This window comes from Rousettus aegyptiacus, unplaced genomic scaffold, assembly GCF_014176215.1.
Source record: "Rousettus aegyptiacus isolate mRouAeg1 unplaced genomic scaffold, mRouAeg1.p scaffold_m13_p_11, whole genome shotgun sequence".
Taxonomy (NCBI): domain Eukaryota; kingdom Metazoa; phylum Chordata; class Mammalia; order Chiroptera; family Pteropodidae; genus Rousettus; species Rousettus aegyptiacus.
In genome coordinates, this window is record NW_023416286.1 from 46,457,306 (window position 1) to 46,482,167 (window position 24,862).

Sequence of the window (24,862 nt, forward strand, 5' to 3'; positions counted from 1 at the left end):
CAATCAACTCTGGAAAAATAGGCCTTCTTCTTGGAGAGGTTTTTAAAAGGGAGGAAGCTGGCAGTTTTAGTTTAAAAATACTACTAAATAGTAATGATAATACTAAAAGTAACGATTATAATGATAATAAAATTTGTGGTATTATTATTGAGCTTTTATTACATACTAGTTTCTAGTCTGAGTGCTTTATATATTTATATGCATAGTTCATTTAATCTCAGAGCCCCATTGTTCATTTTCTAAAATGAGGAAATTGAGCCCGTCACAGGTTAAATGACTTGCTAAAGGTGACATAATTAGGAAGTGATGGAGCCCAGATTACAAGTCTGGATCGTGCACTTTACCCACATTTTTATACTGTTCTATTAATTCGAAAAATCTGTAGCTCAGAAACAAGGACACTAAAGCTGAAAGGTGTAAAGCCATTGGCCCAAGGTCACTTAAACAGCGAGCATTCAACTTCCTCTCCGGGGTGTTACCACCACCCATCATCTGGGTCTGCTTTCTCCAGGTGTACTCTCTACCTTTCTTTTATATTTGGGCATACCTTCCTGAGAGGTGGCTATTTTTGGCTTGCTGCATGCCATTCTAAATCCTGAAAATTACATTTCTCTTTTAGAATTCTTTTACTTTATAAGGAAACTCTCAGGAGGCAATATAGCTTAGTGGTCTAGAAGGTGGTCTTTGCAGCCTTAGTGCCTGTGTTCGAATCCTGCCCGTGCCAGTTTTAGCCATATGATCTCGGATAAGTCACACACTTCTTGTGTTTCAGTAGTCTTATCTGTAAAATGGGTTAATCACAGTAGCTGTCCCACAAGTTTGCTGGTAGATAAAGGATAAGTTAATACGATGGGGCTGCTTAGCTAAGTACCTGACAGACACATAGTAAGCATTATATAAACATATAAACATTTTCTATTGTATTAATACATTTTCTAGCACCTATTAGGCACTCAGTAAATGTTTGCGGAATGAATGAAAATAACCATCAATTGTTTTGTGTCATTGGCTTCTGCTTTTTACACTGGTTAGAATATTTAAATTATAGAAGATGAGTTATTTTTGATGTTTATGTTAACCTCCATTACCAAGACTAAGGACCAGTATTACATTATGCTATTCATCTTGTGCTATTTTTCAGCTCACTTTTCTCATCTACAAAACTATTAGTTTTTCCATTTCGTATTTTTATTGACATTGTGTTGAAAGGTATTGCGTACATCCATGGAACTATTAGTGTTGTGAAAGTTTATGCCATCATATTTAAAAGTAGACGTTAATGACTTTGACTCTTTTCATGACACATTTTCTAAGTAACAGCAGCCACCCATTAAATATTAATTTAATTACAGAAATGGTAATGTAATCATCGATAAAGTGACTTTAGATGCCAGCGTTGTTTAGCTGTGGGATGAGGACTAGCAAAGCAGGATTTTTATCCTCCTACAGTGGTTTTTCAACATTATGTGTGCTTTTGCCTTTTCTGTCTAAATGACCCAAGAATAAAAACCCCTTTAAAGGGAAACCGTCTGTCTCCGTTCACATGTGTCTTTCTCGAATCAGAGAAAATGCTGCATAATACTAAGATGACAGCCCCACCTCTGATGTCACCGAGGATGGTACAGTCCTCTCGGAGCCTTTGCTGGGGTTCGCGCTGCTGCACTGGGGAAATGGTTACATTAAAGCTAACTCCCGTCATCTCAGTTATCTCCTTGGAAGTAGTTTTCACAAATATAGAAAAGCCCTACTGTGGTTGTTTTCGGTAAGCTACCAAGGTGGAGAGCGACAGAGGCAGAAGGAGGGCAAGTGAGCCAGAGAACAGGCTGCTTTTAGCCTTTGTGAGAGAGGGACTCAGGCGGCAGCTCTTCTAGGCAAGGGTTCCTAGTGCTCAAAGTGCTTCCATTGACATCACCGTGTGCAGTGCAGGGCGCAAGGGGCTGCCAGGAAATTTGAAACTAATTTGCTTCCAGTTGACTAGAACAGCAGATTTTGAATTAGCCAGCTGCCTTCTTTTTCTAGCTAACTTTTCTCAAGCGTTAAGCTGATGAACTGGGCATTTTCTATGATCAATGGGTAACTGCTGGAGCTACAGTAATCTCTGTGAGTAACCTCTATTTGTAGGTCTATGCAGGCAAATCTTTTTATATCTATCTATCTATCTATATATATATCTCTTGTAAAATGCTGCTGTGAAATGATCCGTCTGTATTATTGACTGCTTTTGCTTACTTACTAGTATTGTCTTTTGACTGTCCCAGTAGGAGACTCCTGGGGCTGCACCAGGTTTTGCTGAATCCTGACATAGAGGAGAGCGTACTGCATTTATTCAGGATGCCCACGCCAACCGTTCCTTAATTCCCCAGTCATCAGAAAGCTGCCACCTCCCCTCCGAATGCTTTTGCCCAGTACCTCACCCGGGTTTAACCTGGCACGTCTATTTTAGCATCTGACGTTGGATTTTCTAAAATTCTTATTTTTAAATAGAAAGCAGAATATTGTTCTTACCTGTAATTTTATTTCCTTTCATTGTTTTTGTTGTTGTTGTTCAACCTGCTTTCCGGGGAACACAGAATTCTATCATCCTGTTTCTGCTCCCTGTTTTTGATGGATTACATAGAAAGAAAACAGGCTACCCCTATAGTTTTAGAAAGATATAATACTGTGACACTTGATGGGAATAGGGGAGGAGTTTCTCTTAAAGAGCTCAAACTCTTTTCCATCTACGAGCCTGAAGTATGGCTCTGTCTGAATAGCCTCGGAGAGAACAAGGTTAGCAGGTAGCACAGAAAGTGTTCTGTAAACACCTGGGGCAAAGGTGGCCTCTCCTGAAAGTTTATAATAGGTATTTCAACTCAATTTACATATGAGGTGTGTATTTCCTGTCTGTTGAAATTGCCACTTTTAGAGTAATTCAAGATTTATTTCTCTCAACAGGGAGCTTGATTTAAACTTTCTATAAAATTTACGTTTTCAGGTATACTTGGAATTATTGCTCATGTGACTGTAGCCTGAATCCTTAGCAAAACTGTGGGTTTCTTATTGAACGTGAAAAGTACTGAATGCAAATGTGGATTGGCTGAGGCATATTACATACTGGAGGCTGAGAGAGGTTGTTTACCACTGCTCTTAACATCTGTCTTGACACAGCAGTTTAGAGAGGTCCACAGATGTAATAAATCATCACTGCTGGGAACTACAGCTGCTTGTCATTCATGATTTTTAAAATATTGTACAGTATTTTAAAACATTGATTTCATTTAAAAGTATTAGATTATAAAGTATATAAGAATTTCTATTAATACTATTGTGTCCATATCAACTTTAGCAGGAGAACCTGCTATGAACAAGATTATAGAGTTATTTAAAGGTTTAAACTTTTTTAATTTTTCAAATAAAATAAAAACAAAATGTTCAGTGATGATCAGATAAATTTTAAAATTGGGTTTTTCAGAGAGTAGAATGGTGCTTACCAGGGTCTGGGGAGAGAAGGAAATGGGAAGACCAAAGGGTACAGAATTCAGATTGTGAGATGAATAAGTTCTGGGGTCTAATGCGCAGCATAACAATTATGGTTAGTGATATTTTATCATATACTTCCCAGCTGCTGAAAGGGCAGATCCTCAATGTTCTCATCACAAAAAAGAAAGGATAATTGTGTAGCATGATGGAGATGTTAGCTAAAGCTGTGGCGGTCATTTTGCAATCTATACACTTACACAATGTTGCATGTCAATTGTATCTCAATGAAAATGGGAAAAAAATAAAAAATAAAATTGGGTTTTTAAAAGTGTAGATTCCCAAACAGGAAGTAGTCGAAAATGGATAGAGGAGCAACTCTGATCAGAGGTGATAAGGCTGAAAGGAGAAGCACAAGGTGTGGATATAAAAGGAAACAAAAATTGTGGGAGGTGGATGATAAAAGTGAAGAAACCTACTCTTTGAAAAAAGGAAACCAGCTTTAAACAACAATAATTTAAAGATAAGCGTAAAGTTACCTCGTAGAGCTTAGCGTTTTTTCTTTATGACGAGTAACAGTACACACTTGTAGAGACTTTGGTTTAAAATTAGTGGGCTGTTCCCTCTCTCACTCACTGCACCTTCCCTGTGCTGTATGTGGTGCTGCTCCTCAGCTTACAGAGAGCTTCCTCTGAACTTGACTGGAGTGGTAAGCTAGTATTATTTCTCCAGGGATAAGAACTGAGAGAAAAATTGGGTTCCTAATCCTTAGGATGTGAAATTTAGTTTGAGGTAAGCACAGCTGTAACTATTAATCACTTGGGGAAAGAGTGTCCAATTAATGGAACAGTCTTTTCGTGTGCATATGTTAATAGCTTGGGTAAGGGTTGGCAGGTTTTTGCAGAATGTAAATACCTTAAATATCTGTGCTTTTGGAGAGTTATTAGTGGCCAGCATCCTCAACTACATACTGTAGCTTTTTATTAGGGTAAGGAGCATGTACCAAAATAAAATGTGCTTAATTTACTCATTTAGTAAAGTCTCATTACTCATACTCGTTTTCTGTTATTTTTATCATACTAAACACATTTTCTATTGCTTAGAAAAAATGAATTCGATTATTCTTGTGTGTGTGTGTGTTTTTTAATACAACTTTTTCTGTTGCATTGCAAATCCAAACCATGTGTGTATCACTGTGTTACTGTAAGGGTTTCTTGCTTATCAGGCATAAAAACAATCATTTTTATTATTCACAGTTAGTTAAGCATTATAGTTACTTATAGGTGATGTGCATTTCAGGTTTTTTTTTTAAGCTGTGCAAAGCTTGCTTACTTTCTATATTTGCTTTGTAAATTGGACCTTTGTCTTCCAATTTTTAAATTGATTTTATGAAATTTCAGATTAAAAGGGATAAAGTGGTTACCCTCCTGTCTATGGGACCGAATTCCTTCCTGACAAGTCAGGGAATATGCCTTTAAGCTTGTTTCTGTAAATTTTCCAGTTTTAGAATAGCTTAAGAATTTATAGTCCTTTTATCATGCTGATTATGTAAGTTTTAACGTGTTGCTGACTGATAATCATCATGGAACAGAGAGCACCAAGGACATTATTGCATTTATGAACAACTTACACGGAAAGGAGAGAAAACAGATTTTTATTGGTTATGTTAACCATGACATAAAGGACTGAGAATCTGTTGAATCATACTCATAGAAAATAGATTGTAGACCCTTAGTACGGTCTCAGAAGTGCCTCATCAGAGTGAATTTGCCCATGCTTTTTGTTTTACATGTACTTTGTCCAATGATATGAACACTAAAAGTCTGAGAAAATATCCTGGTTTTTAAAAACTGAAAAACCTTTCCCTCAGCCCTTTTCCTCTAAGTTCCAATGTAATTTCTTCAAGGCTATGTGCAGATGTTAGTTAATGTACTAATTAACATCTAATGCACAGGTTTACATTCGCACTTATTTTATGATTTTATGGTCTTTTTGTATAAGTGTAGAGCCATTCATTGTGTGAGAAATTTACTATGAGATAAATAAATTTAGTCTATTTAAATAGGAATTTACTATAGTCACAGTAGAGGTGATTCTTTTCCTTTCCTAATAAGGATCGTGGAGTGATTAGAGGGCAAACCAGACCAGAGTGAGCAAGACTTTCTCTTGGTAGGAATGAGGGACTGTGTGCTTCCTTTAATTGTCTGTTTGATTAAACATTTGGACCTTTCAGTGAGGAGGTAGGAACTCTTGATATATATATATTTTTTTTAAATAAAAAAGTAGGCATTCAAATGTAGTCAGGACAGTGTCTAAATATTATCGTTTTCTGGAGAAGTGTTTCTCATACTTTAATGTGTAAACAAATCATCTGAGGTTCTTTTTAGAGATACAGGTTATGATTAGGAAGGTCTAGGGTAGTACCTGGTCCGCATTTTTAACAAACTCCTGGGTGATACTTGTGTTACCGTTCCAAGGCTACACTGAGTAGGAAGGTTCTGGAGCAGTGGTTTCAAAGGGAAATTTCTGTGATTGTAGAAAAATGTTAAATGTCTGTGTGATGCAATATGGTAGCCACTGGCTACATATGGTATTGAACACTGGATTTCCAACTTTCTTAAATTTTAATTACTTTACATTTATATACCATGTGTGGCTTTGGCTATCATATTGTACAGCATAGAATTTAGAGACTAATATAATCAATTGAAAAATTCATGCTTCATAGCAATAACCCATGTGGGATCGTGTTGAATTTTAGAGCTGTGGCCAAGGTTGTGTCCACTTTACCTCTGCCTGACCTTTGTCTGCGATAGACAAGCATGCACAGGTGGAGTTGCCGGATTGCATGCTCCCTGACGGCAAGAGCCCGTTGACCTCGTTTGTTGCTCTGTTTTCCAGTGTTCAACACATACTTGGTGTAAATGTTGGCCTAGCAAGTGGAGAAATTAGCTAGCCCTAAAGTTAGGACGTTCCCCTCCCTGTATTTCCAACTTTCTTATCAAGCCTGTACTTGGGAATAGGGGGACAGAACTTGGGGGGCACTGACATGTAGTATTTTGCTTATGTTTTAGGAGGCTTTTTTTTTGTTTTGAGGTTCCGTTAAATGATATCTCGTTGGTTATTCTTTATTCACTGATTCAACAAATATATCCATTTTGCAAGGTACTGTGGCTCTAGGCTCTGAGAGATATAACGATGAAGAAAGCAGGCAAAATACTTGCCTTTTGGAGTTTATATTCTAGTGGCAACAAAACAACTCAATCGAAAAACCCTTTGCCTAAAAACAACTGGGCCCAATTTCTAGGGAATGTGTGTGTATAAAATTCATAATTGTGGTTCTCCTCAAGGCTCTAGGGCAAAATAGGACAGTCATATTCTCTTGGGAAACTACCCCATTGCTCAGAATCCCTCATGGTAATTTTTTTTTTACCTGCTTCACATCTCAGCTTCCCGTGACCCAGTATGTACTACACTTGCCAAATAGTTCTTGTTATTAGTGGTATTATTTTCTTCAACCATTTTTAAAGAAGTGTACTAGCCGTAGTAGAAGAAAATCTATTTCACTTACTGGTTCAGGGTTATTCTTGGAAGGGCCATGGCCTTTCTAAAGCCCATCTTATGGGCACACTCATTTCTTCACGATTTGTAGAATTTTTTAAAATTGAGGTGTAATTTTTATGCAATATTACGTTAGTTTTGACTATATGACATAATGTTCAATATTTGTTTAAATTATGAAATGATCACTGCAATAAGTTAACATCCGTCGCCATACATAGTTACAATTTTTTTTTCTCATGGTGAGAACTTTTAGGATCTCCCTTAGCAACTGTCAAATACGCAGTACAGTATTGTTAGCTATAGTCACCATGCTGTACAGTACGTATATATGGCTTATATATTTTACAATTAGAAGTTTGTACCTTTTGACCCCTTTTACCCATTTTAGTACCCCTACCCTCTGCCTCTGGCAACCACCGATCTGTTCTCTCTCTATACATATGAGCTTGTTTTATTTATTTATTTTTTAAAGATTCTACATGTAAGTGAGATCATAGAGTATTTGTCTTTCTTTAACTTATTTCACTTAACATAATGCTCTCAAGGTCCATTCATGTTGTGGCAAATGGCAAGATATCCTTTTTTACAGCTGAATAATATTCTGTTGTGTATATACGCCACATTTTATTTATCCATTCATTCATCGATGGATACTTAGGTTGTTTCTGTATCTTGGCTTTTGTAAATAAGGCTGAAAAAAACATGGGGGTGCATATATTTTTTTTTGAGTTTGTGTTTTCCTTTTCTTTGGCTATATACTCAGAAGTAGGATTGCCAGATAATACGGTAGTTCTAGTTTTAATTTTTGAGGAACCTCCACACTAGTTTCCGTTAGTGGCTGCGTCAACTTACATTCCCACCAGCAATGCACGGCCCCTGTTCTCCACATCCTCACCAACAATTGTTATTTCTGTGCTTTTGAAAATAGCCATTTTAACAGGTAAGGGGTGATATGTCATTGTGGTTTTGATTTGTATTTCCCTGACGATTAGTGATGTTGAGCATCACTCATTTTTTCTATGTATGATTGATCCTTGAACGACACTGGGGTGAGGGGTGCTGACCCCCTGCACAGTTGAAAATCTGTGTTTAACTTTCGACTCACCCAGATCTTAACTGTGAATAACCTACCAATAACATAAACAGTTAGATTAACATATTTTATATGTTACATGTATTATGTACTCTATTATTACAATAAAGTAAGCTAGAGAAAAGAAAATGTTATTAAGAAAACCATAGAAAGAAAAATATGCCTACAGTATTTGCATGTAAGGGGACCACACAGTTCAAAACCATGTTGTTCAAAGTTCTTTTGGGCCATTTATATTTCTACTTTGGAAAAATGTGCATTTAGATTTACTGCCCATTTTAATTGGATTATTTGGGTTTTTTTGCTATTGAATTATATGAGTTCTTTATATATTTTAGATATTAACCCCTTATCAGACATGTGATTTAGAAGTATTTTCTCCTATTTAGTAGGTTGCCTTTTCATTTTGTTGATAATTTCCTTTCCTGTGCAGAAGTTTTTTAGTTTGATGTTGAGGAAAATTTTTTTCTATTCCATTTCATTATCTTAAAATCTTGTATCTGTGTTCTAGAAATAGGTGGCTATTTAATGTATAGACCAAAACACTCCTAAACTTGATCTTGTTAACATTCAAAAGTATCCCATTTCTTTTTCAGTATATTAAATCAAAAGAAATTTTTTAAAAATTTAGTGGGTCTAGTTTATCATAGGAAAAGCATCTTTACCAAACAACAGGAAACGATTTGTTAGGAATCTGACCAAATACAACAAAGCAGTAGATGAGATTCCTATTAGAAAGGGACACCTTCTAAGGGAATATAAATAGATAACCCCAAAAGTATATATATTTTATATGAGTGTGAAAAGCTCTTCTCTCTCCCTACTGTCCCTCCTACACACTTTACATTTTCATTCCTTAAAGGGGATAGATAAATGCAGTAAAACTATGAGCTTTTATTAATTTAGATTCTACTAGTGTGTGGTTATATTTGGGTAAGTGCTAGAGTTCTTTTTTTATACTTAGCAAACCCCTTTGTCACAGATATGAGACCAAATTTGGGCAGGACTAATTCAGTAAGACTTTCTGGAGGAGTAATAGCTATTTCAGTTTTCAGCTGAATGCTTACATTAGTAATAGATGTAGACCAAGAAGGCAAAGAGAAGACTTTAGAAGTTAGGGTGCAGAGCCCACAGCAGTTGGCATAGGCAGAGCAGTGGCTCGGAAGCCTGTTGAAGTTAGAGAGGGCTGGGACAGAAGGTGTGCGTGATCATGGGTGTGGATACTGGGTGGGGCGGAAGAAAGGGCAGCCCTTGCACCTTTGTTCCGTCCATTCTGCCCGTGTCCTGGCTCAGGCACTTGCTCACCTGTGCTATTGCCAGCAGCCTGTGTTGTTACTCCTGAATCTGTTAGGCTTGTACTTTCTCCCCTGTGCATCCTTCACATGCTGCCAGCGTGAGCTTTCCATGCTAAACAGACTTTTCATGCTTTGGCAATATTCAATTATGAATCCTCTGTGTTCAGTACATAGCAGGTAATTAATAAATGTTTGCTGAATTGAGTCAATTTGGAAATGATTGGCATTTAATAGAAAGTATGGCTCTGTTTTAAAAGGGAACAGAAAAAAATCTTAAAGTAAAAGAAGCATTTGGTCTTTTTTTTTTAAGTCTCCCTAAAATAAATAGTCCCAGTTTTTAATTATAAGGAATAAATCAGGAATTCTAAAGAAAAAGGTTAGGATTAATATTTTAGGAAGTTTCGTTTGTTGTTAAAGACAGCTCAAGTGGTGACAAGAAGTGCAAACAACAACAAAAAAACTGCTCTTGCCGTCTAACAAAGGGGCGCCTTATCAGAAAGGAAGGACTGATGTTATGCTGAAGCCTGTGCCTGTGACCTTCAGGGCTATTTCTACCCAGAAGCCACCACTGCAAGAGCTTTCCATTCTTTATTATATTTGGTGATATTACTACTCTTAGAAATGAAGGCCTGACGACTCAGAGACCTCTTAGTTTTCTCCAGGAATTTACTCTTGAGAAACGAAAGCCCAGGAATCTAGTCCTGACCTTTAATTCTCATGTAATACTTTATTGGACATTCGACTTACCTTTTTTGGTCAAGTCACTTAGCCCCTTAGAATGTTTATTCCCCCTGGTCTATGCTAGTCCTCATTTATTTAAAAAGTAAATAAAACTTATTAGAATAATCCTTATTAGAACAGTAAACTTGAAGCAGGAGAACTGAGTAGAATAGTCACGAAAGCTGTTTGTCACACAGGACGGATTTGCCCTTCTCCCTTTTCTCCCTTTTCTTTGATCGGTTGCCAAGTTGTTATATGAAGACACCACAAGCGTTTGCCCATGAGGTACATTTTAATGTAGAGTATTAAAAATAGGGTAGAGAAATTACTTAATTTCTTGGAGGCCCCCTTTCTTGATTTCTTTGTGTCCATTCTTTGGGCCAAGATGATAGTGTTTATTTTAGAGGTCATTCAGATGATAATTTAAACTGTGTTAGAACAAAGTGGGTTTCCAATGGATAAATTTTAACTTTTCTCTTTGTTGAATGGATTTCACTATAGTAAGTTTTGGTGTTAAATTTACACATGGCTTCAGTGGTCACTATGGAGAATTTTGTTTTGACGCTTCATGATAAGTTAAAAATTGTAGCCTTTCGAAGCTTTAAAATTTGAGCTAACATCACGTTTATTTCATGTATGTGTACTATATGTAATGTACAGCTAAAACTATTTTGACATTTGTAAGGAAGAGAGTGACTTCTTGAAAGGCTGATGATTTAGGGAAGCCTTAGTTAAGCAGAAGGGGATTTGAGTTAGGTCTTGAAAGGTGAAAAGGAACTGATCGTGTAGAGTCAGGAAGAAAAAGTATGTCAAATGGAGAAAAGAGGTTGAACAAAGGCAAAGGAGTATGAAGCTCCAAATCTACATATTTATTTCCAATATATATTGGAGAGAACCTTTTCAAGGTATTCGTATGCTGCCCCCCTCCTTCAGGTAGAGACGCAATGGTATAACGTTCGAAAAGGGAGTTAAGGGAGAGAAAGAGAGAATAGATTGGGAAAGATAGTTTGAGACTGGAGTATGGATCCTAACTTCTAGATCAAGGAGTCCGAACTTTACTTTAGACTTTATTCTGCAGGCAATGGGAAACTATTGAAACCAACCTAAAATTTTGTTTTAGGAAGATTATTACATATAAGATGAAGTGGGGAAATGAGGCTGGACATTAGATAACCATTTCAGGAGATTTTTTGAAATTTCAGGGAGACGATTGAAGACCCATCCTAGGGTACCTCACTACCAGTAGGGGAGGGAAGGGAAGAGATGTAAAGCATAGCAGAGGAAGAATAGACAAGTTCTGATACTTATTTGTTGTGTTGTGTTGGTAAGTACATCATTCCTCTGAGCCTATTTTCTCACCTAATTACATTGGATTGCTGCGTTAATTCTTAGATTCCTTTAACCTTGGAAATTTTATATTCGTATGATCCTCTTGTTTTTGTACAAGTATCCTCTAGCTTAGAGAAATAATAGAAAACATTATATACTCACAAGGAAATATTTTCCACTGTGGACTAAGTACTTCTCTAATCACTTTAAGCTATTTAGTTGAAGAAAGAAAATGTGTTTTTGGATTGCTCACTTTTTTTTCACTTTCATTGCATATTAACAATAAATTTATAGCTTTAAAGTGCTGAAGAAACAAAAGTCCCTTGAGTGATTAAGGGAGAGAAAACTGTTAAAGGCTAAAAAGGTGTAAAAAAACATAAACAAATGCCATATAGAGTACTTTCCAATTCATTTCATAAAGTCAGCATTACTCAAGCACCCTAACCAGATGAAGATAATACGAGTGCAGACCAATATTGCTTATGAATATGGATGCGGGAGTACTAGAAAGCTGAATCTAGCAGCATATAAAGAGGATTATACAGCATGAGCAAGTGGGATTTATTCCAGGAATACAAAATTGGTTCAGTGTATAAAAATCAATTAATGTAATATACATGTTGCTAGAATAAAAGAAAAAGCCCACATGAGCATCCCAATTGACAGAGAAAAGGCGTTTGATAAAATTCAACATCCTTTCGTGATAAAAACACTTGACAGACTAGGAGTAGAAGGGATCTCTCTCATCAGGATATAGGGCATTTGTCAGAAATCCACAGCTAACATCATACTTGGTAGTGAAAGACTGAAAGCTTTCTCTTAAGATCAGGAACAAGACAAGGATGTCTGCTCTTTCTACTTCTCTTCAGCGTTGTACTACAGATCCTAACGAGGGCAGTTAGGCAAAAACAAAACAAAACAAAACAAAAACAAACAAGCAAAAAATGAAATAAAAGGCATTCAAGTAGGAAAGAAAAAAGTAAAACTATCTCTGTTCACAGATGACATGATCTTGTATACAGAAGGGATTCCTAAGGAATTTACAAACAAGCTATTAAAACTAATAAGTTCATCAAAGTTGCAAGACATAAGTTGTGTTTCTACATGCTAGCAGTGAATAATAACCAGTTGTATTTCTACATGCTAGCAGTGAATAATCTGAAAATGTAATTAAAAAAAACAATTCTACTTGTGATAGTATTAAAATACTTGGTGGAATAAATTTAGTCACTAGGGAAATGTAAATCAAAACCACAATGAGGTAGCATTTCACACCCACTAAGAAGACCATAACAGAAAGATGGACAATAACGGAACCCTCATATGTTGCTGGTAAGGATGTAAAATGATGCAGTTGCTTTGTGAAACCCGCAGCGTCTTATAACATTAGACATGGAGTCACCATACGACCTGGAAATTCCACTTGTAGGTGTATCCTACCAAGAGAACTGAAAATAAATGTAGACATAAAAAAACTTGTATACAAATGTTCATTGTTCTTAATAGCCAAGAAGAGGAAACAACACAAATATCCATCAGCCAACGAATAGCTAAAGCAATTGGTATATCGCTACAGTGAAATATTATTTGATAATGAAAAAGAATGAAGTTCTGATACATGTTACAACACGGATAAACCTTGCAAACATTGTGCTAATTGAAAAAAGACAAACACAAAACGCCACATGGATATAGGGAATATTCTGAATAAGCAAATCCGTAGAGACAGAAAGTAGATTGGTAGTTACCAGGGGCTAAGGAGACAGGACAATGGGGAGTGACAGCTGATGGCCAGGGGTTCTTTGGTGGGGGGAGGGGATGATGAAAATATTCTGGAATTAAATAATGGTGATGGCTGCACAATTTTGTGAATATATTAAAAACCACTGAATTTTAAAAGGAGGAAAAATTAAAAGACCTGTGGCATTCTTTACTGAAAAATTAAAAATGTCAATATGTCATCCTAGATACAGGAATCTTTATTGTTTTTAACTGTCTTCCTTTTCAAAATCAAGGTTTGAAAAATTGTTTCCTTTTAAGATTTCAACAAGCCACATCCTCTTCTGTCTTGTGAAGGTATTTTACGTACTGCCGTCTCAGAGAAGTGTTTCTTGGATTCCATCTTGATTCAAATTTAATTTAAAAATATTTTTCAAATGATTTTTAAAATGGAATATGAAAACAGTGTGTGCACTCGAATGTATTACTATTTCTCAGATTTCTCCTGCTGCAGGATAGCATATGTTAACTCACGTTTCCAAGTCACCTCATTCTCTGCGTGTTTGGAATCAAGTCTTCGATGTTGTTCCAGTGTATATATTTAGACATTTGTTAAATATTTCACTCAAAGGAAGGGTGTAGCTTGCAATGCTTTAAAAACAACAATAACAACAAATGTCCTCTTTCGTAAAGTTTTCAAAGTGAGTGCACTGACAATTTTCTTGGTACAAAGTAACCAAAACCAAGTTTAGAAGGAAATTTGACACTGGGGCTACCAAGACTATAACCGTTATTCTTAAAATCCCAATTTGAATTTTTGTTCATCAGAACATCTTCATTGTTCTCACTGACTGCCATTTTAATAAAAAAAAGTAAATTTGATCCAATATGGCAAATACATACTAATTGTTGTTTTCATTGCTTCCTATGTGGGTGTTCTGTAAAAGATACCATTTAAATTTTATGCAGCTGGGATCCTGGCAATTTTTCTCAACACGTTAAGTTTCCTATTCCATTTTGACTTCACTCTCACTCTCCAGGGATGTTCTGAAAGCATTTTACCCCCAACAAATCAAACATTGAAGAGGAGGCTTCTGGCTGAAAAATATTTACCGACTTTAAATAGATTATATCTTTTCTCTGAAGCTGCATCTCAGAGATTTTACTGCACAGATATTGTTGGCTGAATCATAAGGCTGTTGTTTTGCCCAATGTAAAATTTTGGTTGCTATTTCATGAGTGGTATTCGAAAAGTGATATATATCTTTATTTTAATCTTTTTGCAAATGTAGCAAGCAGGTTGCATATGTGGAACTTTATCAGAAGCAGGGTTAAAAATGGCATGTGTCATAAGGTTCCCTCCTTCTCTGCCCAAATCCTGTGGTTCCACTCATGTAAGCTAAGCGGAAGGAACCACTGACAAGGTTATGAGAAGTGGGAATTAAACAGAGTAAGAATCAAATAAGGATTATTGAGTGCCTAATATGTGTGGATAGTTATTAATACACATCGGAACCTGTTATTCAAAACAAGTCATGTGTCCATTCTGTTCTCCTCATAGGTGATCATGGAGGAAGCACTTTACTCCCACCAAATGTCACAAATGAATTTCCAGAGTATGGGACCATGGAGGAAAGTGGAGAAGGCCTAAGAACTTCTATCGAGTTTGATGCAGAGTCTCTGCCATGCCACCAACAAGGGCAGGAGGAGGTCCAGCTTCTTGCGGGCCACCACTCTGGGCTCGACAGTGTTACAGAAGGACCAAAAGATATTGGAGAGGCCCGCTCTCAAAGTCACCTCAAGGAACAAAGTTTACAACCCATTGACTCTTTGATTTCAGCTCTGAAAGCTACAGAAGCCAGAATAGCTTCAGGAACGTTACTGGCTACAAAGGTACTAGACAAAGATGCCGTTTCTAGTTTTTCAGTTCAGCAGGTGCAAAAGGAGCTGGACTCTGCCAGTCATAAAACACAGAGAGCCAACAAACTGTTCCCTGCTGGCCAAGAAAAACCACCAGATATACCTCTTTCACCTGAAGTTACAACTGCGGAAAATTTTTATTTGAGCATCGAGAAGGATCTGACTGTACTATTAAGTGGAGAAACTCAGGCAGAGCTTTCCCAGATAACTAGTAATAGCAGGAAAGGGGCTCTCCGTGTACAGGAGCCAGAATGTCCCGTGTCCTCCTTGGGGAGCCCAGCAGCGACCCACAGCTCTGCGGGCAGTGCTGGCTTTTTGAGAGAGTGGAGGTCTGACCTGGGGAGAGAACCCCCGGGGGGATGTGATAGACGTAGCTCCCTGGGACGCCCAGGCCGGGTCAAACATGTGGAATTTCAAGGGGTGGAAATATTGTGGTCAGGAGGGGAGAAAAGAGAGACACGGCATCCCGTGGATTCTGAGACGTCGGAAATGACTGCCTCTCCCGAGCGCAGAGGGTTTTCCAAAGTGCCAAGCCACCTCGTCTCCCCTGCTGGTTTATATAATTCAGTTGGCTTCACTGAGAATGTAGGGGACGAAACCTGGAGCGCTCCTTCAGAGAGGCCTGCCGCTAGCTCAGGGACATTTTCCCCTGTGCCTCTTGTTGAGAGTGAAGATGAAGTCTTCCTGAAGGAAAACAAAGGACATTTTGAGAAAAAACCTCAACTGGAGAGAGACAAGGAGAGGTGAGCTCACATGGTCATCCTGCTGCCCGTGATACCGGTACATACTATGGGAAACCATGATCCTGTGCTTGGCTGTGGGAACTCAGCTCACAATATCCGGGGTCCTTATTATCATAAATGGAAGAGAAGTTACTGTAAGCTAGATTCCTCGTTAGTTTCTAAGGTATTAAAGTATCTTGTCATAGAGTCGTCCATTAGGCATAGACCAGGGAAGCAGAGTGATGGAGAGACCGTGAACACTAAACTCTATGAATCCATTTCTGACATTTTGTTATATTTGACAGGTTTCAAAATTTCCATCACCAGGGTAACTAAAACAATCACGATTATCTTTAAGGATATGAAGAGTCGGACTCTTGACACACTTGTAGCCGTTAGATTCTGACTTAGGCATTTCTCCTGGGTGTAACACCAGTGCCTACGTACAACTTACATACATATATGAATACAGAGGTTCTGGGTTTGGCCTGACTCAAATTTTTAGGTTTAAGAAAAGAGGTTTTTAGGTTTTAAGAAAAGAGGTTGGGAGGTCAGAAGTTGACTCTATAACTCTGTTTTTTATAACTCATGGCATTTACATGAGAATTTCTTCTCACATGTTTTAATCAGGACCCTGATAAGTGAACTCAGCCTCACAAGGTTATGTCCTGTCTTTCCACTCATTTCTGACATCCATACCAGCTCGGAGCCTGGATAACCGGAAGACATGCCTCATCTTTCTTCACTCCTTTTGCTCGTCTGACGATAGCAGTGGTCTTCTTGGCAGACTCACGTGTAGTGGGTTGTCTTTTCAAATCTGGGCCGTGTTTTCTTACGTCGATCCTCCCAACACCACATTTCATTGTATGGGAGAACATCAGTGTTAAGGCCGAGGGGCTTATTTTGTTTGTTTGGTTGGTATAAGGAAATGCCTCGTCCTCTACAGTTAATTAACAAATCCGCTGGGCGTGATGCTTCTTTAGGGTGGCTGTCAGGACTCTTCCTTGCCGTAACCCCCTCCACCCGCCAACACAGGCAATCTGCAGACTTCCGTGAAAAGCAGCCTTGATATGTGGGCACATGGCTCAGTAATTGTATTCCCACTGGAATATGCACTTTTGCCATTGTGTAAATTATTAATTCATTCCTCCTTTTCTCTCTCCAACCCCCCACCCCCTTCTTTTTCTTCCACAAATGTTCTTTGATTCTCTGCTGTGTTCTTGACACTGCCAGATGCTGGGCATAAGGGAATGTTCAAAATAGATATGGTCCATGGTCATTGCCTTCATGTAGCTTACTACTGAAGACAAACATTGACCAGATAAACACATTAATAATTATAGGGTCACAAGTTGTGCTAGGAAAAGACGAGAGACATACTAGAAAGAATAAAGAGGCTAATTCATTTGATAGCTTGTACAAGGCCTTTCTGTGGCAACGATAATTAGGTTGAGACTTAAGGAATCACTATGAGTTAGCCAGGCAGATAATGGGGAGAAAGAATATTCTGGGTGGAGTGAAAAATATGCAAAGGAAGGCTGCAGGATTGCCCCTTTGCTTCCCAGAGTCATGTGAAGCAAAGGCCTTATGACAAGCTTAGAGATCTGAAACTTCACCAGTGTGGCTGGAGCGTACGGAGCTGGGAGAGAGTGGTGAGAAATGAGAGGTAGTGGAGAGGTAGGGAGGAGCCTCATCGTAGGAACTTTTAATTTTACTCCAATTATAGTGAAAGCCATTAAGAGGCATGAACTCAGATTGTGTTTGGTACGTGGTAGGCCTTCAGTAATTTAAAAACAGCCGCATTGCTGAATGAGTCCCGGTAATACCTGGAAGGAATGTAGATTACTTATGAGCTATTTTTATTCCTATTTCTGTTTTGTTTTTTTTTTTCCTATTTAGGGGAATCCAAGGCTCAGAGAGGTTAAGTAAAGTTGCCTTTGTGACCTGCTAGTAATTGGCACATTCAGAATTCAGTTCTCGGTTTTTCTACTTGACCTCTTGGATTTAGTTTTTAAAATTTTACTTGGTTGTCCTCATGTTTGTTTTAATATTTGAAGGACATGCTACATATTAATTAATTAATGGCCCTACCCTGTATATTAACTTTTAAGTTGTTTCTAGGTTTTCTCTGTTTGGGTTAGCCTTGCAATAAACATGTCTGTTGGTTTTTCTTTTTTTTTTTAAAGGTTGTTCACTGTCTAATTTTGGATCTGAAATCCCTCTACAATACTGCTTTTTGTCAGCAGGGGGCGACCTTTGGATTCTTGAGGGCATCTGGTCTTATTTAAATCAGAAAGTATTAATAGACTGATGAAAGCTTAGTGTATTTTTACTCCATTAGGTTTACACAATATATTTATTTGCTTCTGTTAAAATTAAACATGATGGTAGCTGGTGATAATTTTGAATTTGTGGAGTTTGTTGGCTAAAATGAGAATTTAATATTTTATTCAAATATTCATTGGACTAGTTGTATTTACATACTAGGAAACTGATTTGAAACTATATTAAATTATTTAGAGAGTTGTGTAGCACATGCATGCTAGCCTTTTTTTTTTTTTGACTCAAATATGTTTCTGTGATATCTTCCTTCCCAGATATATTAAGACGTAAGCCTAGTGAATACAAGTGTTAGCTCTACAGAATGCTCTCTGTTTTATATGGTCAAAGAGGAAAAGAGAAGGAAAAAAAGTTAACCTAATTTCGAAATTCTTCACTCTTATTTCTTTCCCAGGATTCTTGAACATGAGGAGCACTTCAGGGAAGGAGAGGATGATATCCTTGGGCCTGGGTATACCGAGGACTCCACCGATATGTACAGCTCCCAGTTCGAAACCATTTTGGACAACACTTCTTTGTACTATAGTGCTGAGTCCTTGGAGACGTTATACTCGGAGCCTGATAGCTATTTTAGCTTTGAAATGCCCCTCACTCCAATGATACAGCAGCGCATTAAAGAAGGCGGTCAGTTCCTGGAGAGGACATCAGTGGGAGAGCAGCAAGATGTCCTGAGTGTCTCAGCAGATGGTGGTATAGTGATGGGCTGTTCTCGTGGGATCACCAATGGGCTCAATGACGCGGAAGGCTCCATCTACGCAAAAGGCACCCCGGAGATGGCTTTCTGGGGAAGGTAACTAGTCCTGTTCTCATTAATTTTGTGCTGGTGGTTTTTGTAGCGTTTTCTCTTTGGGAAATGTGAGTGTGGGATATACTTGAAAAGCATTTGGCCAGTTTCTATGGATATAAGCGAATGATGTAAGTAAAAAGTTATTTGGGTTTTAGGGGCAGGCAGAGTACCCTTTAGTGGTTTGCCAAATTGTCAAACTGTGGTCACGCTGTTTGGTGGTATTTCTTGGATTACCGTGTGTAAGCCGGATCCTGAACAAATATCTGTAGGTGATCGTAGGTTTTAGCTCAGATGATGCAGCTTTGGTAGGAGCGCGTGGTGCTGTGAAGAGAACACTGAGGGACCTTGGCTTTTGTCCTGGCACCGACATTGGTCGATGACTTGGAGCAGGTTGTTTGATTAAGCCAGAGATTCCTTAGTTGTAAATTTAGCATATTGGATTATATGGTCACCAAAGTCTCTTTCAGTTATTCGCTCTTTGAGGGCCTGCTTTTTTAGGCAGTCTTCCTGTTTCTGAGGAGGCGGGGTGCTTGATAGAGCTGATATCTTGGCGAGGGCTGTAAATACTTATTCTCTCTCTCTACTTTAGGATTTAAGTACCTGGGAGATAAAATGACATTATATAGAGTATGTGTGCTGTACTGTCATTTAGTGATTTTCTGTCTATTTCCGGATTATCCAGCATTTCACTTCTTCTTGCTCATCATCTTCGGGTCATTTACCTGTCTGTTAGCCCCTCCATCAGTGGGCAGAGAATGCTAAACTTCTTAAAGATTTTATGAGTTTAATTTTGATACAATTTTCCTTAATTAAAATGTGTCAGTGTATATGTGAGCGGAGGTGGTGGAGAGGTTAAATGGGGATAAACTATTTTAAAGCTGTATGAAAAAAATGACTGCTTTTTTTAAAAAAAAGTCAGTATTCACATTATGTTTCCAATGAACCTCTTTTTATGAGCAGTTAATCCTATATTAAGCATTTTCTATAACCGGTTTATAGGTTTATAATTCATTGATTAGATGAGCACTTTCAAGACTGGCACATTACGACATAGTAGCTGTGCATTTCCATGTGAAATGGACCATAGATGTTGGTCATCTTCTTGGGTCACAGTGAGATAATGAAAAGAATGCAGGTCTCAAAAGCCGAATACCTTGGTCCGAATTACTTAGGCAAACCATTTATTCTCTCCCAAACTCACTTTATTTACAAAATGAGGTTAATGATACCCAGTATGCCCTGTGGCGAAAGACTTAATCTAGACTAAAATACCTAGCAGAGTGCTAGATACAAAGTGGGAGTTTGAGTCAATGTGTGAATCAAAAGTGGTCAGCTGATAAGCCCACATTTAGACTTCCTGTGTCTCTGAGAGGGGATTGTCCCCTAGGGCAGGGTGTCCCTTAGAAGAGGGTGCCCCTAAGAGCGAGGCATTCCTGAGGAAGGGGTGTCCTCGAGTGGAGGGTGCCACTCTTTTATTTCTACCACCATCTCTGACACCTGTAAATTGTGATAAAATGCTATAGGTATACAGAAATTTTCATTGAAATTCCAGTTCATTTTTCTGGGGCAAGTGGAAGTCGTTTGTATTACAGATCCACAATTGGTCTGGGAGCAGAGCATTTGGGGCTGAAAGGCTTTGCTGCAGGAGCCATAGGGAAGTAAGTAAATGAAGACAAGAGATAAACATCAGGGAGTCAGAATAGGAACGAACTAGGTGAAAGGTTTGCCAGATGTATGGTCTGCTCATTTAAAATAGGAAGTCGTCATTATTGGGGCCAGCTTGAGTGCCAGTCACTAGGGCAGGGCTAGATAGTTAAGAGAGGGTATTGCGGTAGGTTATAATATTTTAGCACCTCGGATTGACACAGTGGTATACTTCAGGCTGTCTAGAGATGAGGTTTCAGCTGCGTCACCTGCATTGTCGAACTGTGAGATCTTGCCCAGCGATAAGACCTGAATTCTAGTACTGGATGAGAAGCATCTTAGAGATGAGCCAGCCTCTGGCACTTTTCCATGTGTATATGTCCCTATTCAGGGTTAAAATATTTACATAGAGCAGTCTCAGTGATCCTAAGAAACTGTAAAGAAACTGATGGAATTTTTTTTTTTTTTTTTTTTAACCCACTCTCCCTCTTGGTGCTTTGGAGAAGTTGCAGCACCAGTGGAATTATAGGTTGAAGAATTATTACATTTTCTCGAAGTGGGGCTATAGATAACCTTGTTTTACAGTAAAGAATCTGAGTCTCATTTTGGCAGGATGGATTTACCATGTGACAGACCCTGTACCAGAATTAAAATTGCCCGACACCCAGACCAGGGACATTCACTATTGTAGGCCGCCTGGTCTCGTCTCCTTATTCTTTCTTCTGATCTAATTTCTCTCAGTGCCACGCATTTACAGAGCCAGAAATCTAAGTTGGTAATTGTAGAGCTAATTGTTGTTGTTGCTGCTGGCGTGTTTTCATTTTGAGAAAAATTTTACCAAGTCATTAATAAATATCCGTAAATTTTTAAAGTCATCAATGAGCAGGCTTTTAAAATTTTCTTCTACATTAAAACATCCCTCCGCAGAGGTAAGGAAGTAGACACAGAGGCATTGAGCCTAGTAAGAATCTCCAAACCAGAATGCTAACTGTACAATAGCCAATATAAATGACTTCCCTCAGCCAAACACTCAGGCGTAAAGTGTTAGGAGTCAAGGGAAAAAAATTATTTTTCAACCATATTAGTAAACATTGTGATATTTATGTAAGAAAAGTGATGAATGAAACAAGAGCACATGCTGCCTGGCATTCCATATCTATTCACTGGCACCTCCTGTCTCCTCAGCAGTGGACTGGGGTGTCTGACTGTATTGGTAAAGTGAACTCTGAGGAAGGTGCACAGGATAGCGGATGATACCTATTTCCTTGATTAAACTTCTGCGATTGTAGCTAGACCTGAACCAAGACAAGTAAGTCCCTCTCTGTTGAGGTATTGACTTTAATGTTAGTTGACAGCCAGTAGAAAATACTATACGGCTACTTGAGATAGTCTCTCAACATGGTTTTATATCATATGCATCCTATAAGTCTTATTTATTTAGTAAACACATAGTGCCTAGTTCTCATAATGAGCTAGGAGAGAGGAACTATTAATATTCTCATTTTCTTGATAAAGAAACTGAGGCACAGAGCAGTGACTTGCTCAAAGTCACAAAGACCTTGACATACCCAGAATTTGAACTCAGGCAGTCAGGCTCCAAAGCCTATTTATTTTTAGTTTCAGAGCAAAAATATATTTGTTTGGCATTGTCTAGGTATATTTTAAAATCCTGTTTCAATGTGCGCCTTTACTTTGCCATTGAAGATTATTTCCCTGGCAGTATTCAACAGTGATTTATGTTGAACTCAGGATGGCGTTGTTCCCTATTGTTGCTTTTTTAAAGAAAGGTAGAAGTAGGAAAGGTCGGGAAGGTGATAAGGATGTGGTAGCACTTGAGCAAATCTAGTTCCCTTCTCGGGAACACCTGCCAGTCTGGAGTGAGTCACGCTTTGGTGGCCAGAGGGGGATTGTTCTTTCCTATTACTGTCTCTACTTAAGTCAAAGAAGAGAATATTTCAAATCTGTAAAGTTCTCTTATAGGGTTGTAAAGGACATTTTAAAAGCGTATGTGTGCTCACTGTCTTTTAAAGGATTCTGTACCTTTGAGATGCTAAATAGATCACTCTTTATAAGGTGAAAAAGCCTTTTAAGATCCAGGGGTAAATCCAGACAGGAAGAGTTCAATTCTCTCAGGTGCTTTGAATGCTCTGAACACTGAATTTTGACCAGGGAGCTACTTGTCAGTCAGGAAAGAGCTTGCCCCGTGAATGTAGCGCAATATTTTAATGAAGGAGTGAAGAGTAGCATCCCCTTCGTTTGTGGTCCAGCTACAGAGCACTCAGGCTGGTGGGTCAGCGGTGCTGTGTAAAGTCCAGTCACATGGCTCCAAAATTAGAAAGGATAATTAGAGACTTACAGTTACACATGTTCCAATGGGTTCCTTTGTGTCTGGATGCTTCTCCCTCACCAGCCCATTAGCTGATGACTGCAGCTCCAATCAGTAAGTTCTGACCTGGAAACTACATGGCACAGATGTTATCGTGACCATTAACAGAGCTGGATATTGGCCATTTCTGTTGAGCTTGGGTTTGGACGGATAGAATAAGGGAGATAGCAAATACAGTAATATGGCAGGAGCTTCTCTTTTGTTTCTCCGAAATATATAAAACTGATTTTTTAAAATGACCTTTTTAGTGTAATAGATGTATTTTATGCCTTAGCTTCCTAGTTTTCCTTTCAGATATGGATACGGAGGAGTACAGCAGACGAGGTGAATTACATCTGTGTGCAACTGATATGCCTGAGGACAGTGCTTCAGTCAGACTTGGGTCCACTCTGAATTTGATAGTTGCGGTTTTCTGCCTTCCTCTTGTCCCCTCCCTGCCCTTCTCAAGTGGAGTGCTGGCATTTAGAAGTATCCTTTTTCTTCTTCAGCTATTTTCCCATTTTAGTGTCTTTCTGTCCAGGAAAAAGTCACATGAAACAAGATTAATACAGAAATGTGTTTAAGTGTGACTTGAAAAAAATTGTTGACATCCCACTTTAAAGCCTATGAGCATTTTAATCTAATGTATAAATATTAAAATAAGAAATTAAAATAATGGGATATTAGTTAAGCTGTTGACAGAGGGAAAGATTTTGATCTTGTGAGATGGGCTCTAGAGAGCCGGCTGGCCATGAAGTCCCCAACTTTCCTGTCATTAGGAATGGGAAGTGCTGCTCTCCCAGAGCATTATTGAGTTGCTGTTACTGTAGTAATAACTTTAGTCCTTTTTTTTTTTATGTTTTAAAACTTGTTGTATAGAAAATAGTTTCCTTTTTTTTCCTTCTAGCTTCTTCCTAAAGCCGTTGTGATCAATTTTTCTTCTTTCCAAAAAGGAGTTCCTGCTCAGTGATGAGAAGTGGGAACTAGTAGAGGTTTCAGTCATGTCTGGGCTCAAATCCTGCCTCAGTTACTAGGTGTGTGATCTTGAGTCAGTTACAGTCTGGGAACCTTTCCCAGTGTAAAGGGAAATGGATGATACCTATCTGGTAGAGGAGGGAGGAGCAGATGAGAGTAGTCAAGTGAAAAAAGATCAAGAAAAGAAAATCAAGTGGCTTAACAATGCCTGGTACATAATAGGAGATAAATAAATGAAACTTAATAATACTACCAACACCAGTAGCACCTGAAGAACTGTCATCTGCCCCAGCACCATGTGCTCGAGCCTGTGTCGGCAGCTCTTCTTCACTTGCCTCCCTTCTCTGGCAGCAGCCTGGTTGTCAGGGCGCGCACTGTGGAAGCTTGGTGCTCCGGTCCTCAGTCTTCTTTCCACCCCTCAGACAGGCCTGACCCAGCTCTTATGATTTGGGGCTCTGGCTGAGTGTTGGGTGCCTCTCCTATAAATTGATAAATTGACTTCAGGAAACGGTCCTGGACTTGAAATAGGGTTTTTCAGAAATGTTGTAATTCAGTATCTTAAACCTTAAAGTAATCCCTTGGTTATTAGTGGATAGTGCCGTGATCAGTGCCGAGGGGTGCTGGTTCAATGGATGATCTTTTATCAAAGGCCATATTAAAAGACCTCAAATGATAAAGGACTTTGGAGGTATACGTAATTACAAGGAGAATCCTAGCTCTAAATTAAAACCAGATTGGCGGTTACTATTTTAACTGGTCAGGGTGATATAGCAATTTTTTTATTCATATCAGTGCAATATTTAACTTTTAAAGGAAGCAATAACATTTCCTTTCAGCAGAGGTCACTTAACACAAGATTTGCAACACGGGATGAGAAATATTATCCATTGATCCGTGGTTTGGGGAAGAAAAAAGATGGAGACCTTCTCCAAA

At 38.5% G+C, this 24,862-nt stretch overlaps 1 protein-coding gene across 3 annotated transcripts in view; it reads left to right on the forward strand.

Annotated features, from left to right (window-relative positions):
• The window catches only part of PSD3 (pleckstrin and Sec7 domain containing 3), a 487,816-nt gene that overhangs the window by 222,502 nt on the left and 240,452 nt on the right, over positions 1 to 24,862 (forward strand). For 2 of the 3 annotated variants that reach the window (XM_036228767.1, XM_036228768.1), the window contains 2 exons: positions 14,738 to 15,839; positions 18,553 to 18,948. In XM_036228767.1, coding sequence (XP_036084660.1) covers positions 14,738 to 15,839; positions 18,553 to 18,948 — 1,498 coding nt within the window. Of the gene's footprint in view, positions 1 to 1,791; positions 2,101 to 14,737; positions 15,840 to 18,552; positions 18,949 to 24,862 lie in introns of those variants that run through there. The other variant, XM_036228769.1, reaches the window with a different exon arrangement.